General features: G+C 37.0%; 1 protein-coding gene across 1 annotated transcript in view; it reads right to left on the reverse strand.

Moving 5' to 3' along the window:
* Positions 1-19,978, reverse strand: part of LOC133532235 (cuticlin-4) — a 109,129-nt gene that overhangs the window by 3,668 nt on the left and 85,483 nt on the right. The window contains exons 5-6 of the mRNA XM_061870815.1: positions 9,059-9,231; positions 7,844-7,922 (exon numbers count right to left, since the gene is read on the reverse strand). Of these exons, the coding sequence (XP_061726799.1) occupies positions 7,844-7,922; positions 9,059-9,231 (252 nt within the window). The remainder of the gene's footprint in view (positions 1-7,843; positions 7,923-9,058; positions 9,232-19,978) is intronic.

A 19,978-nucleotide genomic window follows, 5' to 3' on the forward strand; every position in this document is an offset into this window, starting at 1 on the left:
CGTAGCATGCTTTTTATTTTTCTTATCGTGTATTAGTATGTTTATTTAATGTATTAGTAGCTTACTATTATGCGTACTAATTAGGACGAAACAGCCGCTGAATTTTAATTAATTTTTAATAGCGGAGTTAACCGTTATGTTCCGGGCCGTGTTAATAGACCACGTCATAGAAATTTTTAAATTAAATGATTTTATCACACAATTAAAATAGGTTTTTGGCAAAAATTTGATTTTTGGTACAAGCTTTTATCGCTGACTGTACTTTTTTTTCCACAGGCAACTAATACTCATCGAGACAATTCTAAAATCCCAAAACACAATTAGGTTGCGTTGTTTTATCACAGAGTTCCTATGGTGACCTCCTGTCTCCATCATCAGATCAGCTTGATGGTACCATAATATTGCATTGTCACCCGACTTACATATGTATGCAAATTTCCAGCTTCATCGGAAACCGGGAAGTGAGTCAAATTTAACTTGCAAGATTTATCCCATACATACTAACATGGCAAGATAAATAAAAGCTTGTAAGAAAAGGAGTACCTAATCCTGGGGCCTTATTCGAGATGCACAACTGTCAAATTTCGCGTCCACATCAAATCAACACTTGATTCTATCGCATGTTGATTGTATCAAGTGTTGATTCTATCAACTGTGGATATTATCATTTGGAACAATCAAAACTCATTCATAGAAAAAATAATCAAACTAAAATCAACTTTGTTTATTACTACTATATAGTTTGAAATGGCTCTGAACTCGAAGTGGTTCGGTTTGATTTGATTGTCACCTGACTGTGGATTGCTAATGTCAAATTTTGACAAGTGTTGATTTTATTGCTAGACTTTTTTGTCCATGGGCTTGGGCACCATCTTGGATTTTTTGACGTACGACAGGGAATACCCTTCCTTTCCTACAATATATGGCATAGAGTAAAGCGTCTTTTTTTTTTAAACATAAGTTTACAGGAATCAGCGACATCTTGTATTCGATAGGATAAGTAATGCGCTATGAACAATGCGGCGGCGAGTAGTGAAACTGTACCTGACAACGTCAATCAATTAAAAAGTGACCACACAGTTGATGGTCGATAAAGGCGATTATTAAATGAATTTTAACGACAATAAAGAACTATTGACATGCGATCTTTTTGTTGAACCCACACCTACACGTCGAATAATGCTCGCTCCACATATTCTCCTATAAACGCTCAAAATTGTAAAAAAAATTGATGCAATTTACTCCGCACCCAGTCTCAAGTTGCTTCTAAACCACGTTCACGAACCAAGTTGTAACCTAACACATCTGTAAATATAAGGCATATGATTTAGAGATAAAGTCCGTTTTTTTTAAATTACGAGATGGTTCATGAATAACCTTTATTACTATAAAAATAATACTACATTTGTCAAAAAAAAAAAATCTGTATTGCGCTATTACATAATGCATAAAATTGGTATAAAGATAGGTACCATAGTAGCTCGCTCACTTGGTCTATCAACAACTATTTTAATGCTCTTTGTACTCGTATACGCGACCCCATTGTATGTACAGTCGCCATCAGATATATCGGAACGCATGTATGAGATCTCAAATTATTAAGATAAGACCTACTGTACTGTCTATATTACTTACCAAGACCTAAGTACCTATTATTTATATGTACCTACACAAAGAGAATTCCTATGTTAAAAGGAGATTAAATACATATTTTGTTATTCAACTACAAATAAAATAAAATTTATCTTTTTCAGTTAACACATTTTTTTACCGATTTCTTTAATAAAATAAAACATTAAAGTATTATGTGACTATATTTCATTGTCTTCGGTGTAGATTATTTACTGATGTTCCAATTTCCTGTATCAGTTTGGTACCAGGAAATATAAAAACTACACCTCTTCAAAAACTTTGCTGGTAGTTCGACATCTGTAAGTTTAAATATAAAACATGATAAAAACACTTAAGTCAAAAACGTATACATAAAATATTTGCCCTATATTCTGGTCGCTCGGTAGGGTGCCCAGAAGGCTGGGTGCATTTCCGCGCTGGTTAACAATGCTGATCCTCTGGTCACCAGAAGCCTATATAAGGCGCTCTCATAGAGCCACGCTAGTGCCCTAGAGTTTCAAATTCAACCCCAAGTGCCACAAATATGTAGTTAAGGGTTTAAATTCTGGATCAAGAACATGGAATACTATTCGCTAGTAAGGCCATAGGTATTAGAAAAAAATAATAGTAGGAGACGGCCGTGGTCATGGTAGGTGGTACAGGTGGGCCAGGCAAGCTCTGAAATTATGCACCTATTTTACTATAACTTTGTTCACCTGTGTATATTTACTGTTTCCATGATAATCATTTTTAATATGTAGCCCGTGTAATCAGGCTGTATAATTGGTCTCATATTTTTTAACACAAAATCATAATTTTAATTCAATAATTAATGGTGTTTTACATATTAATCATTAATGTACCTATTTTGCAAAATTTTCTTGCATATAATAATATTGTTTACTTCAATTGACGTGTTTATTATTTTCGTTACTATGTCAACGTTAATACTTAAAAAATTATAACGTGAAGGTTGAGTCCGCAATACAGTTACAGTTTACGTACATAGTGGCATTAGCACAGTCGGATTAGGACCAAACTCGAAATGTCTGAACAGTCATGAAATTTGGTATGTATATACGCCCCTTAAAGGCCCCTTTTTCATGCCCACACCATTTGACATTTGGGGACCTCGAGGAACCGCAGCCATCTTGGAAAATGTGGACCATCCAGGAGAAATTCGCGTTTTACTCTAAATCTACGTTCTTTATTCAATAATCGTGTAAGGCAACATTCAAGCTTATAAAATTCTACATAAAATAGTTTTAGACATCTTTGCGAAAAAAAATGATCTTGCTGTAAAAAATACTTGCTAAACCCAGATTTAGCCCTTATACCCTTTCATGGGATATTCTCTTAATAGGACACTTGGAAGAATAAAAATTCCACTTTTAACTATACATTTGTACATAATCTACCCCAATATCAATATTTTACTTGACTGCAACTTAACCAGAAAGTAGGGTTATGGGTATAAGTACTGAGGATTCAGGACACCCTGTACCTTAGGATACTGGACGGATTTTTTAAATGACGTATTATTTAGCCCTAAACTTTTTTCTTCCGTTAATTTTAGTAACTTTGTATTGCATAGCACTTGTATATTAACTGTGGATCTACTGATGTCTGTTTTACTGTATTCCGCTCAATAGTTTAGGCGCTAGAAGAAAAAATATGATTTAATATTCGGAGTCCTCTCAAGGCGGCTGTATTGATTTTTCTTTAATAGAACAAGTAAAAGTAGGTTGTGAATGGCAAGAGAAATCTAACGATACGTCATTTAAAAAAATCCGTCCAGTATCCTAATACCTAGCTACTGGGTGTACTGAATCATCAGTACTTACACCCATAACCCTTCTTTCTGGTATAGTCACAGTAGAGTAAAATGTTAATATTGGGGTAGACCACGTACAAATGTATAGTTAAAAATAGAATTCATATTCCTCCGAGTTTCCTTTTAAAAGAATGTCCCCTGGAAGTGTATAAGCGTTAAACTTAGATTCAGCAAGTATTCTCTATAACAAGATGTATTGTTCTGATATCGAGAACTTTTTTGTGTAGAATTTAATAAGTTTTAATGTTGACTGTTGTGTTGATGGTACACATTTTCCAAGATGGCTCGGATTCCTCGAGGTCCCCAAATGTTAAATGGTTTGGGCATGAAAAAGGGACCTTTAATTTATATACATAATAAATTTCATGACTGTTACAGAAATTTCGAGGTTGGTCCTAATCCGATTATGCTACATTGTGCGTCCGCAGCAAATTCGGTTCTCCATACAAATGTAGTTACACTCTCATTTTAAAATGACTTGCTAGATTGCTCTGAAACTTTGTACTTACAATAGGATATGGTATGTCTATGCCTATAATTAATTTAAAACATAAATGTGAAATGAGAGCCAGTTAAGTTCAATATTAAGAATATGTGTCGTTGTTGACTCGCCGACAACGGAATTGAGATCTATATGGGTGCCATGTTCGTAGAAAATCCTGAAATTATAAAGGATTTGTCTTGGCTAGTTTTTACGTATAGGCTACGTATCACCGAAACGTCACAAACACCACGAAGGTTTGGCTTGTACGGGCCCTCGTTTTTCCTATATTCTTATATGCTGCGGAGACCTGGACTATCCGAAAGACAGAGGAAAAGACGATAGACGCCCTAGAAATATGGTGCTGGAGGAAAATGCTGGGGATATCCTGGACCGAGTTTCGGACTAATGTCTCCATCCATAAAGAACTCCGTATCAAGCAGCGCCTTTCGACTCTCGTAAAGACCCGCATACTCAGTTTTTTCGGTCACGTCTCGAGGAGGAACAACGACTCCATAGAGCGTCTAGTGGTGCAGGGTAGAGCAAACGGAAAAAGACCGCGCAAAAGACCACCTATGCGATGGACTGACCAAATCAAATCTGCCATGAAGGGTCCCCTGAATGCATTTGCCAGAATGGCCCCCAACCGCGAAAAATGGCGAGAAATCGTACGGCAAGCAACATCTGCGCCTGATATCAGCAGTTGACCACGACGCTCTGCAAAGAGTACAACGACAAAGAAGAAGAAGACGTATCATATTTGTCTAAAATTTGGTTTGTTGGTACACACACAAGGGATAGTCTCTAGCTAGGTACGGGGTGCCACACTCGTCAGCGCGACGGCGATATTTTTTACCTTTTACCTAAAAATCTCAAATTTGTGTACGGGCTCAGCTCCTGTTTCGTCTTAAGCCTGAATTTAACAGATTCTGACTCACAGGGGGCTTTGAGCATGCTGTTGCGTTCGTTTTCAAATTTTGAAAAAAAGAACTAGCCTAACAACACAATAAATGCTTGTTTTTCCGCATTCTTCACTATATCTCCCTGTCTCACTACTATCTGACCTTCTAACCCAGAGGGGAAAATATACCTTATTGGGGCTACTCCATCTTCCTCATGATAATATATTTTTCTTTACTGAAAAGCAATCGGTACATGTTACAAGATGCACATTGTTAAGAGCCGGGGTTAGAACCCACGACCATTGGTTTTAAAATGAAGCTTTGTATATAATTTGTAATTTTATAATAAATCTGTTTTCTTGTTGACATTTTGTGGTATTGTATTGCTTTATGTTAATTGTCAAGATAGTTCTTTCATCCTGGACAATTGTCACATGCGTCACATGTACGTTTTATGATAGATCTACATCGACGCAACTGCATGTCATTGTCAAAGAGCATATAATCACTACGTTTTAAGAGACGGGACTTCCATACTAGCGAGTGGAATCAGTTTGTTTCGCAAATCATTACCAAAATGTACGACAAAGAACCGTCAAAGAACCATAGTACCAACATAAGCGATTTAAATAGTGTAGTACGCTACACGCTTACGATTCTTATCGAGATCGATAAAATGGGGAGGGTTTAAACATAGGCTCCTGTCTACAAATTTTGTACTCGAAATCAGGTTAGCATCGAGTCCACATTTAAGTTGTATGTTATATAGTGGATAGTTCTTAATTGGACTACTATCTGGTCGGGCTTAATGTGGACCCGAATTATTTTAATACAGTTTTTGAGTCGTGTTTTTTTATTTTATTAAATGCTTGATTTTCATAATTATGTGCACATACATGTTTGAATAAATGTAACTTTTCTATGGGAAGATGTATCAGGTCTTCGTTCCCAACAAATTTGGCCCACTGCCTGCATCTGAAAACATACAGCCTTGGAAAAACATGACTTTATCTACAGTTTATATTCCATGTGTTTGCTAATGAGATGATCAACTGATTATTTCGCGCTAATATGCATCTATAAATCATGTTTTTCGGCATCCAGTTATCAACAACCCTTTATCAATGCTTTAACTTTTTATGTATTTATATGTCTGTTAATCATGAGAACGGTTCTGGCCTTGTTGGCAGCGACCCTGCCTATGAAGCCGGTCCCAGGTTCAAATTCTGGAACGGGCATTTATTAGTGTGATGAGCATGAATATTTGTTCCTGAGACATGGGTATTTTCTATGTATTTATAAATACTTATAAATTAGGTCTATGTACATATATATATACAATATTGCACATACTTTAGTACTAAGTCAGTTTGTGTAATAATGTCCTATAATATTTCTTTATTTATCATAAAAACAGAGATTAATTTTCTTACATTTTAGGTTAATATATTAAATAATCACTAGATAAAAAAAATATGTTAACTAATGACCATTAATGCATAAGTAATAGATAATTTATGCATTATTAATCTTCGACGAATTAATCATGGTCATATTGCATGCTAGTTCTAAGGAAATTTCACATATTTAATTTAATTATTTACACTGATATACAAATAAAACTACAGTTATCGATAGTTATAGTACATCCCTAGTTCACAACGACAAATAATGTAAAATATCTAATTTTCGATGTGTTTATAGCCTGCTGACCCAAAATAAGGTCAAAAGTATCTAAAGCAATACTTACCAGTCTTCATCCAAGGGAAATTTCGCCATACAATCCCTTTTTTCGTGATTTTCTCGAGTGGCTCGCTTGCCACTTATTTCACACTTAGTAAACCGTTTTCTCGCTGGCATTGTAACAAACTCGCTCTTTGCTCTGATCACGGTTGACTATTTTCGATTTTTGCACTAAATAATAAAGAAATTACACGAAATACCCGAACAAAACATTGAAGCCTTCAAAACAAACAAAGCAATTAGGCTGACAGTAGACTTGATGTAAACTTGACAGAATAAATAGCACTGACGTTTTCTTTTTCTTCGTTGGCAATGATTTGCGAAACAAATTCCATACAAAACTTTTTTCTTCCTAGTTGCGTCAGCCTGATCGGAATTTGGCAGCTAACTCCATCTTGCGTCCAGTAGAAGAATCAAAATCGTACAGGTAAAACTACTCTCTGCCTTAGGATCCCCTTTTAAATGTCATAAATCCAAACATGGCAGCCATACCCATCGACAAAAAAGTCTACCGTTGATCTAATTTCATTTGACAGTGAACTAATACGTATTCGACACGCTTATATTTGACAACTAGAATCCTGACTAGAGCTGGGACTGCGTACCAAAAGTACGTCTCTGTTACTCGTACCAAAAGTACGTCTAAAATACCAGTTTTACGAGTATGACCCCCAATAGGCAGTTTACGTATTTGCCGTGCTTAGGCGTCTTACAAATAAGGATTATTTATACAAATATCGACTTATTATTTCGGTAAGGGTCGGAAATATGGTGACGTTTTGAGTGAAGGCTATGAATCTATTGTCATATTTTTGTTATATATTATTACATTATTTTTAGATACAACAGACACCCAGACGACCATCTGTTAACATAATTTTATTTTACCTAAAGTAACGGTAAGAATGGAGGTACGAGGTGATAAAAGTTTCATATTTGTTTTATTTCAGAAATCAAAGTCCGTACTTTTAAATACTCGACAAGCTAAAAGTAGTCTATTACAAATAACCTGTTCCAAAAACTATTCCGGTACAACGCCCCGCCTCTAGTGTGGATATTGTTCACTGACAGGTGGTGATAATAGCAATTCGACAAGTCACAATATTTCTCACATCAAATGGAAATCAACACGAAACGTCACTTTTAGCATGTCGAATAAGGGCCCTGTATGTGAATAAGTTTAAGTAAGTTTGGTCAGGAAAGACGAGAACCAAATTGCTATGCATGACCCAAATGATTAAATGGAAAAGAGAAGATATATTATATAAGTACCTGTTTATCTTTCGGGTCCCCTTTGTAAATCTTCATCGTAACGGATGGTAGCAGACCAGAGTCTTCGTCAAAGTCCTCTCTGAAATAAGAGAAATATATTTAATATGTATATCTAGGTGTCTTCGGTTCCTTCCTCCTCGCGTCGGTATTGCTGAGGGTCGCGAAGTTCCAGTGGAATCAACTTTCTTCTGACGGTATCTCGCCATCTGTTTCGGTTCTTGGCCTAGTGTCGTGTAGTCGTGTGTCTTCGGTTATTGGTACTCAAATGAGAGTTTGATTGAAGCAATCGCTAATCGGGCAATAAATTTAGCAATGGAATTGAGCAGCAGAGCCACCCGAGAAAGTGGATGTATGTGGAACTGTACTAAATTGACTCTGTTCACCCAGCTCAGATCACCCGGGTCAATTAAGTAAACTAAAAATACACTTAGTTCACCTATGATTCTCTTGGGGGTATTAAGTAAACTTTAAGTATATGTGAATCATTGGGTCTTACCTCTGTTCTGCTCATTACTAAATGTGCATTTGACCCTTCGTCAGAACCAAGTACGAGCTAATTAATACGGAAACGAGGAAAATCAAGACTACTGTTAGGTATTCAAGAATGTTGGAGCTAAGGGACAAGCTCGAGGATAGATGTGGAACTGTGCTAGATCCCATCGTCTATAAAGGCACAGTGTACACGATAGCTGATTTGTCTAGTGTCGAAAAGATATTGGACTATGATGTCCTCATTGTACATCCAGAGCGATGGGGCTACGGGTTCAGAGCAGAGCTCCAAGTCCGTATTTCTGTAAGGTGGAGGTAATTCCCAGTTGGGCTCTGCTCTAGATCTGGAATGACATCCGCTGTGATGTGCCCTACCACACAAAGCGAGATGACATTCACAATGCCCATAACTCTCTTTTGGACGGACAGACGGGCTATCTATGGCTAAAGTGCCTTGGAAATTAGGAGGTTCAAGACTTACTGTTCATTTAGAGTGTTGGAGCTAAGGGCTGAAACTCAAGGGTAGATGTGAAACTGTGCCAAATCCCGCCGTCTACATCTGCACCGAACATAATAACTGCCTTATGTAGTGTCCGAGAGATGTAGGATCTTGACTGTTCGTCCAGGGTGTTGGAGCTGAGCGCTGGAGCCCTAGGTCTATCTGAACCGTACGTGATAGCTACTGTCTTGTGTCCAAGAGATGTTAGATCCAAACGTTGTACTTACTGTTCCTCAAGAGCGTTAGAGCTGAGCGCTGAAGCCCTAGGGTAGATGTGGAACTGTGCCAAGTCCCGCCGTCTATATCTGCATCGTACATGATAGCCGCGACCCTGCCCGGTGACCAGGCGGAGGTGGGGCTGGACTATGATGTTGTTGAAGTATTCTACGGTGCCATCGTCCTGTAAAGTAAGATAATTTGGTTTAATACACATAATAATGGGTCATTTGGTAAGACGATCCTAAAGGACAGCGCCAATTGGAACAACCTCAAGAATCTGTTCAAAACAAGAGTAAAGAACTCGACTTGATCATCTGGTGACCGGCGTAAATCGCGCGATCGCATAAGGGCGTAGCCAGCCAGTGAAGTAGAGGGGGGGGGGGGGGGGGGGGAGGGTTTGGTAGTAGCAAAGAGAATTTAGTATAGAGTTGTATTGTCAAAGTAAACTTGTCAAACTTGTAGTCAACTAAATTGACTGCCATCTTTCGACACAGGACTAAAACTTTTAGAATGACATATGGCTATTTGACCCATGTTCTTTCACTGATAGGTGTTAAATATCAAACGGTGTCGCCATCTACTCGAGTATAGGCCAAAGGTATATCGCCATCTATTCGAGGATAATTTCTTGATTTTCCAGGCACGTCTTTTTCTTAGACTTTATTTATCTTATACGGAGGTATATATGTATATATTTGGTAGTAGTCACAGTTTTCGCTTAATTGACTTTACCTCTACCTATCTATCAATTGTGTGATGCTAACATTAAATTTTCCATAAATCATACATACATACATACATATACATACATATAATCACGCCTATTTCCCGGAGGGGTAGGCAGAGACCACGGATTTCCACTTGCTACGATCCTGACATACCTCTTTCGCTTCCTTCACTTTCATGACATTCCTCATACACGCTCGTAAATAAATAGATCAGTGTTTTTTAAATGGTAAATGAAATCATAGACGACCTGTCTGACCTACTGACTCTGCCTATGAAGCCGATGGTCCCGGGTTAAAATCCTGGTACAGGCATTTATTTGTGTGATGAGCATAGATATTTGTTCCTGAGTCATGGGTATTTTCTATACTGTATTTAAGTATTTACAATAACAATATATATAATGGATATATACAGAGAATAAAGCGCTGAAAAATACCAAAAAATGGATTCCTTGCCTCAATGAAAACTCTACTAACAAAAAGACTTTCTCAAGATCAAAAATAATAGAGACTGCCACATCGTTTTATAAAAACCTCTACTCATCGCAAGATAACAACCAAGAGGAAAATGAACCCATTATCCATGACTCGACAACTTTAGACAGATTCTCTGATTCTGAAATTATGAAAAAAATAGATAGGCTAAAATATGACAAAAGTCATGGACCGGACGGTATTCCGAACGAGGCTTTAAAAATAGGCAAGTTTCTGCTAGCCCCTCACTTAACAAACTTGTTTAACAAAATCCTAAATGATAGAAAAATACCCACCGACTGGGCAAAGTCAGATATAATATTGTTGTACAAAAAGGGTGATCCAGCTAGCATAAATAATTACAGACCTATCAGCTTGCAACCGAATATGTATAAATTATTTGCCTCTTGTCTCGAAGAACGCCTAGCAAAATACACTGAAAATCACCAACCACCAGAACAAGCTGGCTTTAGAAAAAGCTTTTCGACAACGGATCACATTCATGCGCTAGAGCAAATCATAGAGAAATATGAAGAACACCAAAGTCCGCTCTACTTAGCTTTTATCGATTATGCGAAAGCGTTCGATTCCATATCTCACAAAAGCATGTGGACAGCTTTATATGAATGTGGCGTACCGTGTGAGACTATAGAGCTTATAAAAGATATTTATAACAAAAGTGTATCTTATGTAAAAATGGAAACTAAAGGCTCTGAAATCAAAATCTGCAGAGGAGTCAGGCAGGGAGATCCGCTCTCGCCTAGAATTTTCATTACTGTTCTTGAAAGTATTATGAAAAAACTTGACTGGAAACAGAGAGGTTTAAACATAAAAGGTGTTTGTCTGAGCAATTTGAGATTCGCCGACGATATCGTTCTCTTCTCAGAAACAGCAGTACAACTGGAAAAAATGGTTTGCGAACTTCTCAAAGTCAGCCAAGAAATAGGATTAGAGTTAAATGCCAAGAAGACTAAAATCATGACTAACTCTATAAAAATACCCATCAACGTCAACACTACTCAACTGGAATATGTACAAGATTACATTTATTTGGGTAAACAAATAGCATTTACTAAATCCAGACACTACGACGAAATAAACAGGCGAATTAATATTACATGGAGTAAATTCTGGAGTTATAAAGAAGTGTTGAAATCAAACCTTCCTATAAAACTTAAGAAAAAAGTACTAGACACCTGTATACTTCCATGTCTGTCATATGGCAGCCAAACCTGGATTTTCAACAATAACATAAACAATAAGTTACAAGTATGCCAACGAGCTATGGAACGGAGTATCCTAAATATTAAAAGAAGAGACAGGAAACGAAACGCGGATATCAGAAAAACAACCAATATAATAGACGCTTTGGAACACTGCAAACAACAGAAATGGAGATGGGCTGGTCATGTAGCACGCATGAGCAAACAGAAATGGACATATATAGTGACTACATGGCCAGGACCACAACATAAACGAAAAAGAGCAAGACCAAGACAGAGATGGACAGATGAAATAAATAGAGTAGCTGGCAGAGACTGGATGTCCAAAGCTAATGATAGAGTAGTATGGAATAAGATGGAGGAGGCCTTCACTCGAAGAGAGGTCCTTAAGTCATAAATAATTTAATTGAACTGCATGACATATATTGAAAATAAAATAACAAAATGTATAATTACTTAATCGTAACCGTATTTAATAGTAAAATTTAATGATTGATTTAATTAATTAAGATGAAATTAGATAAATAATTTATATAATTTACTGTTAATATGAATTGTGAAATTGCCAATCTAAATTATTTTGCATGTGAAATGATTTACGAATTGTTATGCATTGAAATGTATTCTTATTTATTAAGGAATAAATGAGGCTATAATAATAATAATAATACAGAGAATTACTATAGCTAGCTTAAATCTAAAATAGGCCCTTGAGGCATCGTACCAAGGATGCTGGCGGAATTTCCTCGTTGTATCGCATACTGATACGTTGTGCGAGGAAGCCGCCAGCTATTCGGTCACCAGTATTTATAATATACACAAGCCTTATTGAGCTTAATATGGCACTCAGTCACTTTGTCACAATGTCCTATTATTATTTATTAATTATTTTATTTGTAGATAACGGTTCAAAATTAATTGGTAGCCAGCTTAGGTTTCCAATGACTGGATCCATCATTACACCATATTTTATAACTTTTACATTAAATCATCGTTTTTAACCCAAGGTTAAGGTCCACGTGAAACTAACATTACAAGAATTTCATCAGAAGCTTAAAAATCTAAATATCAACATTCCAATAAAAAAGCAAAAATACAACTCAACTCTATTATTAACTACGTAAAGTATATTTTCTTTCGATGTCATATTCCTACCAAATTGTTTTTATTCAAAACCAAGTTAACAAAAGCATCTCACATAGCTTTTATCTTGAAAATAATAAAGGCTGTTTTTGTCTAATTCTTAGTTTTTAGTTTTAATTTGCATTGTTTCGTTGCGGTCACGCGAGTTAGCGTTTCTTCATGGAGTCTTGTTCTATGATTTCTTATTTAAGTACCTGTTTCTGTGTTTGGTCATTAGGTTTGCATGATCTGTGGTTTTACTAAGATTTTAAGATTCAGATTTTATTATATAAATTGTATTTGTTGTCATCTCGGTACAATGAAATAATATTCAACAATCAGTTCTAAACATTTGAAAAACGAATTTCTGTTGGGTTCTATTTTTTTTTAATTTATTTAGAACACAAACAGTCACATATACAAATGGATTTGAAGTACAATGTAGAGTACTTAACATACTTAAGAATCATAGACCTGGAGGTTCATTATTAAGTACATAATGTTAACATACATGCTAACAGCATAAAGAAAATGAAATCCTGAGCCATACTTAAAATCTATTTACTAGTCTTCAGAGAAAAAAAAAACTATAAGTAGTAATACAGTAAGCAGGTTTGAAATTACTGTCTGTTTCATTAATTATCGGATAGGTTGTATTTTTTTTTATTACTAATATCTGGTAGGTATTAGGACAACCGGAAAGTTACATTTTATTATATTTAATTATTTGAAATAGGTACTTGAACTAAAACAATTTACGTTTAAGCATCATTTTGAGACTAGACAGTGAAGTGTGAAAAGGATCAATATCACGTAGATACTTATTATAATAACTAGGGACTCGTCTGGGATTTTGAGTATGATGCAGTAAATCTGGGTTACTAGTCTAAGTAGGTACCTATAATACAATACAAGTTTTTCACGTATCTAATTTACTAAGTTTGGTTTGATGACTTTTTTAATCAAATATAGTTTGATTTTTTTTGTCATTACTGTTTGGAACATTTTCAACATCATTTAAAAAAAAAAAAACATTAACGAAGAAATAACGATATATCCAAACCGAGCAATTATGGCTAATACGCGGTGTATTAGACTACAAATATTATAATTATAATTTAATAAATATATACCCATATATTTATAATTCTAAACACGAATTACTAATTATGTCACATCCTGATCCCGACACGACAAAACTGAGTCACAACCAACCAAATTCAAATTCCGAACGGTTTTTTCCGTCGTGCGCCCGCGCCGGACGTGACGTCACATCCACCCATTGTGCACCCTAATATGTTAATAACATTATTAAGTAATTTTACAGGACTATTAAACCTCAAGTAATGAAGTTAGAGTGAGAGCGAAAGGCACTTCTGCTAGAGACGACAATATCTATGTCCCAATTCATCTTCATCTGTTACTTTTACAAAAAGAAAAAACCTTCTTCCTCCCTTTTATCTTCTTGAATTTCTAAAATTGTATAGGGATAACAAAAATTGTATATGGACATAACTAATACTTTCTCACTCTAGCAGATAGCTGCTTCTTACTCTTGAATTTATCCTAGAAATATACTCTGGCACATCCAGTTTCGCGCGAAATTCAAATCTTCTATAGTAGAACAACTCTTTGCGCGTACATTTTTTGAAATTTGCCGGCGTTTACAACTGACAAACTGGTTGTGTCAGAGTATATTTACTTTCTTACTTTTTTAAATAATTATGGTCTAGATACGAGTCCTTTAAGCTATACGCTGTTATACGTCCAGGGGCGTTTTCAGCCTACGACAATCCACTTGGTACCTAGTGTAGTTAAGTCGATTAGCGGTCTTTTTAAGCCATTATTTCCCCTCCCTCGATTCACAACTGATACTAAGGACACCTAAGGGCAATAACATTCACTTCAATGGCCGCGACTTTAAGATATCTACTGGCTACCTTTACTACCGTGTTGTGAAAGATTTTAAGTCCAGCAGTCGTAGCGTGGCGAGATTTGAAATATTTATTCCTTCTTTCGGCCTCGGAAATACGTGGTTAAAATCTCTCGGGTTCCTCGTGGGCATTTTGTATATTATTATGTAGTTGTCTCTGCGTTATCTAAGTACCTACAACATTAGCCTTATCAATCTCCTGTGGGACTTATTCAATGTGTGTAATAATGTCCTATAATATTTACCATTTTGTACCATTTGGTGTTGAAACTCTAGGTCCATGGTGTCCCAGCGCGCACAAGTTTTTTTGGAGAAATCGCGAAACGTCTGGCTGACGTAACTGGTGGCCGAAGAGCTGGCGGCTTCCTCGCACAACGTATCAGTATTGCGATACAGCGAGGAAATGCCGCCAGCATCCTTGGTACAATGCCTCAAGGTCCTATTTTAGATATAAGCTAGTTATAGTAATCATCTGTATATATCCATTATTTATTATTTATATATTTAACCTAAATTTTAAATTAGTTTATATTTTATCTTATATAAACTAATTTAATAAAAGCGTTTTACATTAATTTTCAACAATAAGACACGTCAATTTTATTTACCTTTATCTACTGCTAAAAAAACGAAATATAGACTAGACTCAAAAGGCTACACAGTACACACAGTAGCCATTATGTACGTACAGTCATACGGTGGGAGTTAGTGACCTTTGGTGCGGCCTTGCGGTAGGCGTGCGGTCCGGTTTGTGACTTAAAGTATGGCTGGAAAGTTATCGGGTCCTTGCTCACATTGTAGTTTATTAAATGATTACTTAAGGGCCTAAATTGTGTACAGAAAACTTTAAGGATTTAAAAACTAGAGACACCTTGTCGGTTATTTTCTGTACAAAGCAGTCTGCCGATTTTTGCGGGGAAGGGGCACGTCAAATGTATGGCTATTTGTACGTAATGTATTAAAATCTGGGAGACCGATCTTTGCTCGGAAAACATGAAAACTCCAAAATGCACGTTTTCCAGGGATAAGACCTAGCTAGATCGATTTCACGCCACAGTAAACCCCCATATTGCAAATTTCATTGAAATCGTTAGAGCCGTTTCAGAGATCCCCGAAATATATAAATAAATATATTTATTAATTTGGGTACAAGATAATATATTATAGGATATTTTCGATGCGATAAACTCAAAAACTACTGAACGGATTTCCATGCGGTTCACCTATCAATAGAATAATTCTTGAGGAAAGTTTAGGTGTATAATTTGTTAAGGTTTAGGTACCCGTGCCACGCTAGTTTATAAATAAAGTCATAAAACGGTCACGAAAACTGCATTACGATCAAAACTGACCGAAACCATCAAAGGAAACGTTACTCCTATGGAATATCAATAACGCCTAGGTTCTTAGCTACTCTAGCGCTACTCTGGCGAGATTTGGAACTATTATTTATAGCTGACAGCTGGACACTTGCAACAATTCTGCCTAAGGGGTTTCTGTTCCTTGCCTCTACCTTCCATAGTTACTCTGTCGAACAATAGACCATAGACAAGTCACGACTTTTCAGTGCACCAATATTAATGACAACTGTATATATCGTGTCATTTACGAAGACGCGTGACTTGACTCGTATTGCCATGTAGTTAAAGGTTAGATTTGACAAATCTGCGCGTCATCGTGGATGACACGAACTATTCAATTCAATCAAAAGTTCGCTGACCTTAATTTCTTTATGGTCATTAGCGTTTGGGTATTTCCTTTTTATGGATGAGTGTTGTGATTTTGATTTATGGCACTAGGTGAAGAATGACAGAAAATGGTACAAGAAAGAATATAAAGTATTCTTTAAAAAATCTACTGAAGTCACTTTCTAAATATTGTATGTAACTACATAATTAGGCATTAAGCACTCGTGTGGTCCTTTTAAGAAACTCACTTCGTTCGTTTCTTAAACCCACACTTGTGTTTTAATGCCTTTCAGCATTTTTTGTGTTTTGTAGCAGACACATAAACTACTATTTTCTCAAGTTTACTTTAATAATATGTACAGTCAGCGGCCGAAGTTGCTAAAGTCAGACCAAGATAAGTTGGCAGCGGTTTTGAACGCCCAGACAGTGCAAGAGTTATTTTAAACGTCAAACTTCTATAAAAGTATGGCGTTTACTTCACTTTGGCACAGGCTGGGCTATCAATATCGTTGCCAACTTATCTTCGTCTAACTCTACCTGGCTTTTTAGGGTTCCGTAGCCAAATGGCAAAAAACGGAACTCTTATAGATTCGTCATATCCGTCTGTCTGTCCGATTATGTCACAGCCACTTTTTTCCGAAACTATAAGAGCCATACTGTTCAAACTTGGTAAGTAGATGTATTATATGAACCGCATTAAGATGTTTACACAAAAATAGAAAAAAACAATAAATTTTGGGGGTTGCCCATACTTAGAACTGAAACTCAAAAAATCTTTTTTTATCAAACCCATACGTGTGGGGTATTTATGGATAGGTCTTTAAAAATGATATTGAGGTTTCTAATATCATTTTTTTCTAAACTGAATAGTTTGCGCGAGAGACTCTTCCAAAGTGGTAAAATGTGTGTCCCCCCCCCCCCCCCCCGGAACTTCTAAAATAACAGAATGAAAAATCTAAAAAAAATATATGATATACATTGCCATACAAACTTCCACCGAAAATTGGTTAGAACGAGATCTAGTAAGTAGTTTTTTTTTATACTTCATAAAATTTTAAAAATAAAAATTTCATCAAACCCATACGTGTGGGGTATGGGTTTGTCTATGGATACGTCTTCAAAAATTATATTTAAATAAATAAATAAAATAAAAATCTTTTATTTCGTGTAACAAGAGACACATATCTTCTTAAACTAACTAAAGCTAACTAAAAATCTAAATTTCTAAATTTAAAAAAATCTTAATTTATTAAAGGGCTTCACCATTTGACAGTACTAGTGGGAGAGTGTAATCTTCCACAGTGTGATAAATATACACAATCCACCCTCTCGGCTATCATCTTCAGAATGATGTTGGGACTGCCCCGCACCCGACGCATCAGGGATGCGGTGCGCCCGCGCATTACCGTGTGAAAGCAATTTACGCGCGCCGCAGCGAACATACCTGACGCGCTACAGAAACGGGGCAGTCCCATCAACACCCTGAATGCGTTATTGTATTGTACACGGAGGGCCCCATAAGCCCGTTGCGTATACTGCGCCCACAGGCAGCAGGTATAGAGGGAAGTGCAGAAAGCTCTGAATAATGTTGCTTTCACCTCTATAGAGCATCCTGCAAACCTTCGAGCGATCATATTCGCCCGGACCGACAGGGCCCTTCGTTCTCTCTCCAAGTCCATATCGTCTCTGAGATCGACCGCAACTATATGCCCCAAGTACTTAAAGGAATCAACTCTTTCCAAAAGAGCGTCATTAAGGTATATAGATGGAAGCTCGATTGTATTTTTGCGGTCAGTCTCAAAAACCATATACTGACTCTTGCTCCCATTATATTTGAGGCCGTGGTCAGTTGCATACGCTTCACAAATTTTCAGCATTCGCCTGATCCCACACACTGACGCGCTCAACAACACCATATCGTCTGCATAACTCAAGTTGTTGACACATACCCCATCTATATGACATCCGACATGCGTATTGCTGAGCGTCTCAATTAACCCGTTAATATATAGGTTGAACAGTGTCGGTGAGCTCAAACCCCCCTGTCTCACTCCACACTCCAACCTATATTCGTCAGACATTGCGTTTGCCCATCGAACACTGTTGACCTGGTTCCCATACCAATACTTAAGGATATTTACAGTTTCTGGTGGAAGACCTGTGTCCTCAAGTTTTTTCCACAGTATTTTGTAGGAAACCAGGTCAAAAGCCTTGGACAAGTCCAAAAAACAAGCAATAACAGGTGTCCTCCTGGTAGTATAGTACTTCACAGTGTGCTTAAGACTCAGTATTGCCGCTTCCGTGGATAATCCTGGCCGGAAACCAAATTGGTTATCATGCAGCTCTACACGTTCACTCAACTGTGAATTAAGCACACTGTCAAGTATTTTTGCAATAATTGTCGCTAACGATATTGGCCGATAGTTATTCCTGTCTGCTAAGTCCCCAGTTTTGTTTTTAACTACAGGAACAACAATCGTCCGCATTAGGTCATCAGGAAGGTATGAGTGGCGAATACACAGAGTGTAAAACATGGCTAACAACCTTGATATGTGGGGCCCGGCATGCTGCAGGTGCTCGATGGAGAGACCATCGTGACCCGGGGACTTACCTTTGTGCATAGACTTGATAGCCTTATCTATGCTTCTGGCAGTAATTCTAGGTCCTACGTCCTCACTACAGGTATCTCCATCGAATCCCTCCGGCATCGTAGGACCTAAGGGAGACTTGACTACAAAATGGTCCCTAAATAAATTAGCAACCGTTTTAGGGTCACTCACACCATCGACTCCACTGGGTAGGCCAGTCAAGGGTTTTAATTTGTTTGTGGACTTCCAAAAGGATTTAAAATGTTTTTTCGAGTGGTGTGAGCTTATGATATCAAGTTTGATTTGCTTTTGATGATCTTGACACCATTTTAACCGTGATTTAAAGATCTTACGAGTTTCACACATCTTTCTGTATAAAATACCGTTTGTGGGTTTCCCAAACACAATCCACTCATTAAACCATTGTCTGGCAACCATGTGAGCTTCTTTAACATGCCTATTCCAGCCTACAATACGTTGCTTAGCTTTACACTGTTTTTCCTCCCTACCAACAGTCGCAGCCGTTCTTAGAGAAAAAACAATGTCGTTATATAACGCGTTCAACACATGTCTATGACTAGGCTCCCGGCAACACTTATCCCCACACTGCCGTAAGTCAGATGGGAACTCAATTAAATTTAGGTTACTAATGTCATTTTTTTCTAAACTGAATAGTTTGCGCGAGAGACACTTCCAAAGTGAAAAAATGTGTCCCCCCCCCTGTAACTTCTAAAATAACAGAATGAAAAATCTAAAAAAAATATATGATATACATTACTATGCAAACTTCCACCGAAAATTGGTTTGAACCAGATCTAGTAAGTAGTTTTTTTTAATACGTCATAAATGGTACGGAACCTGTTAGATACGTAGATATGGACACAAGTGAAACAACCGGTAGCTAGTTATGCACTGGTTTATTCACGTATAGGGATCGTGGTGGGCGCAGCCACGCACACATGCAAGCATACGCTAGTTGTATATATAACATCCCTCCCCTATTAAACTATTAATCTCATAACCTATTTTTTCAATTTAAACACTAGTAATACTTCTTAAAATCTATTTTGGGACGGGGACGCAACACTCTCCGTGTCTCGACCGGCCTATTGTGGCTACTGCCTGATTCTGCCTCATGGAACTCTTCCTCGTCTTCGCTGTACTCTTCCTCC

This window comes from Cydia pomonella, chromosome 26 (genome assembly GCF_033807575.1).
Source record: "Cydia pomonella isolate Wapato2018A chromosome 26, ilCydPomo1, whole genome shotgun sequence".
Lineage (NCBI taxonomy): Eukaryota > Metazoa > Arthropoda > Insecta > Lepidoptera > Tortricidae > Cydia > Cydia pomonella.